The sequence below is a fragment of the Diadema antillarum genome, unplaced genomic scaffold (genome assembly GCF_040938485.1).
Source record: "Diadema antillarum isolate AM-2024a unplaced genomic scaffold, OU_Dant_1.0 scf00000044, whole genome shotgun sequence".
NCBI lineage: Eukaryota > Metazoa > Echinodermata > Echinoidea > Diadematoida > Diadematidae > Diadema > Diadema antillarum.
The window spans coordinates 1,008,488-1,011,392 of record NW_027270933.1 but is presented as its reverse complement, the minus strand read 5'-3'; the positions used below and the strand labels follow the sequence as shown (position 1 = coordinate 1,011,392).

At 36.4% G+C, this 2,905-nt stretch overlaps 1 protein-coding gene across 1 annotated transcript; it reads right to left on the bottom strand.

The window, feature by feature from the left end:
* Positions 1-230: 230 nt before the first annotated feature.
* Positions 231-2,605, bottom strand: LOC139713839 (uncharacterized). Its single transcript, XM_071625548.1, has 3 exons — positions 2,421-2,605; positions 1,335-1,438; positions 231-581 (listed from the first exon to the last, which is right to left on the bottom strand). The coding sequence occupies exons 1-3, from the start codon at positions 2,556-2,558 to the stop codon at positions 440-442; spliced, it is 384 nt and encodes a 127-aa protein (XP_071481649.1). The 5' UTR covers positions 2,559-2,605; the 3' UTR covers positions 231-439.
* Positions 2,606-2,905: the final 300 nt, after the last annotated feature.

The following is a 2,905-nucleotide window of genomic DNA, read 5'->3' as shown; positions in this document are numbered from 1 at the left end:
GAGCAATGTGGATTGAGTGGTGAAAGCAGCAACATTAGTAGAACACATCAGTGAAAGCTTGAGGAAAATCGAACAATCGATGCAAAAGTTATGAAATTTTAAAGTATACGTCATAACCTCTATTAGTCTGTTAGTCTCCTCATCCAGCGGTTCCAACACCAAAACTTTCAAAATTCAAAATTTTTGCATCGATTGTCCGATTTTCCTTATAACTTTCACTGATGTGTCCTACTAATATTGCTGCTTCTCTCAATCCTAATTGCTCTTTGGGTTTGGGTTCCCTTGAGAAGTCAGCATAAAACAGAGGAAAGTGGGAGAGAAATAAACGAATTATATGTAGACAAATATCTAGACGGAAAGAGATTCACAAGTCCGTTGCTATCAAATTTCCCTTCACCAGACTCTACTATTCCCAAAGCCGCTATATAATATATTGGGTCTACGTATTGCAAGCATTCCCACTGATGCAGCATGAACCATTTAGACAGTCCTCACACAGATAGCACAAATGAGGGGGACCTCTTCTCACACGGTTCCCCACTGAGTTCCCTCCTCCCTGTCCGTAGTGTCGCTCTTCCATTCTATCAAGTATAATATAGAAAAACAAAGAGCCACTTTAGCTATGTTTATAAAGACATATAATTCATGTGTATACTTTGAGATGCGTTTGAATATACGCATCTTGTATATACAAACTTATATCTATTTATGTATGTTTATTTCATGCCTCTACATGCACTAATATGTGTTTTGGGGCAACACGTTCATAAAATTTCTTTTTCTTTTTTCAGTGTCCAAAAAAAGAAAGAAAGAAAGAAACGTATTGACGATGAAATCAGTTAATATTTGTAGATGATGAAATAACCCGTGATAGTTACATAAAAAAACTTGCAGGTATCATAAAGTGCTCTAAATACCAAATATTTCTAAGAAGTGTAAAGGAAGAAGACACAAATTATACAATTAAAAAAAACACCATTAAGATACTTGTAAAGCATAATGATAAATGTGTGAAAATACGCAGGTATTATAAATGACTATCAAAGTCACTTAAAGTGTAACATATTCAATATTGAATTGAGGCATAATTATTTTAATGATTTTCCACGACAGATGTTTATGAACAAAACATATTACACAGAGAATGTTCGAAAACTATCATTCAGATGCATAAAACATCAAGGAGATGTAAGAACACAATGACATCTAACGTGAGAACATAATGTTTAAACACGAAAGTACAGTGTAATTCTCCGTGTGCTGGACATTATTCTTTGCAGACATGAAAAGGAAGAGTTCAGTCGTTGTTGTTTTAGTTATACTCTCTGTCTCACCTTTCCAGCGCTTCGATGGTGATGCGCCGAAACTCTTCCTCCGTCATACTCATGACATAGAAAAGTTCACAGAATTTGCAGCCTTGCGACCCAATTTTGTAAACCTGTCAGCAAATAATCTATATCACATAAGATTGTACTTAATTTTCTGCTCATTGTGGATAAATATTTCAGCAGTGATTTTTTGAAATTAATTTGATGAATGGACACATCTATATAATTCTAAAACTTTTTTTTTTTTGCAGCTACCGGACATTTCTAACTTTCTAATAAAAATGTAGAGGACCAGGTCTTACAGTTGAAACAGGAATATTTGGGCCCCGCGCCCAAAGTGAGAGAGCAGCATGAACATGTATAATCGTACTATAGAATTACAGCTCAATTGATGTATCAATAAGTATGCGTAAAATGTACCATCCCTAGACAATCTTAGAAAATAGAACAGCAACTTCATTTGAACTTTGTTATTTGAACTGAAGTAACTTATAAACTATTAATATTTTACTTCGGTGTTTCCTTGTTATTTACAGCCTCAATTCAATTTGATAAAACGTTTAAAACAGCGATTTGCAAGCCGCATGGTTGTACATTCAGCGTGATAAACATGATAAAGCAGTGACGAATCCAGGGGGTGCATCCCCTTTAATTTATCTTAGAATAAAAGAAATAAAAGGAAAAAAAATGAAAGGGGTCGCGTGCGCGTAATGGCAACACAAAATTGGTCTGAAGTCTGGGGGGGGGGGGGTTTATGCATGCCAACCGATGAAACCCAGAATTGACACCAGAAATACCTTTTTTCTTTTGCGCCTCCCCCCCCCCCTTACGGAATTCCTGGATCCGCCACTGAAAAGATTTGAATCCCAATGAAATTAGAAAGTATTTTTATCATTATATCGTTAACTCAATATACACGCGGCGACCCTCGAAGATTACATACGTTCTTATTATTTGCTAATCCAAAGAATTATATAGGATTGAAATACTTCATGGAAATGGAATTGAAGAAACAAAGCAAAACAAAACAAAAACTCTGTGAAACTCACAGGAACAAAGTTTTAACGTGAACCACTAAAAATGCATGCATACTTTGTCGTCCGTCTCAGCCCTAAAGTTGAAAGACACTCTTGTGTGACGGCTGGTCCACTCGTTTCCGCAATCGATGCAACTGGCCTTCCCTTTTCCCTTCACTTTGACCTTGGCGTTCTTCTTGGAGATATTTGACATTGTCAAATTTTGACTATATTCCCATTCCTCGATCTCCTCGTCTACGATATACAAGTAGTCCATCCTGCAGGCGAGAAAATGATATAATACTATCTCCTTTTAATTTCTTACCGATGAATCTAGTCCCAATTCGAGCATCTTTTTCTTGGATACGGGAGGCAAAAAATGAGGAGTATCAAAACATAATCTCAAATTTGTCTTATGGTGATATTTAGTTTTAGCGAATTCGTGTAAAGCACCTCGGAGTACCTGCTTCCGAGGAAACATATTGCTTTTGTATTGTTCTGTGAGATGGTCGATGATGTTTCACCTCAAAAATAAAAAGACTTTGAGCCGAAAACGTGCGT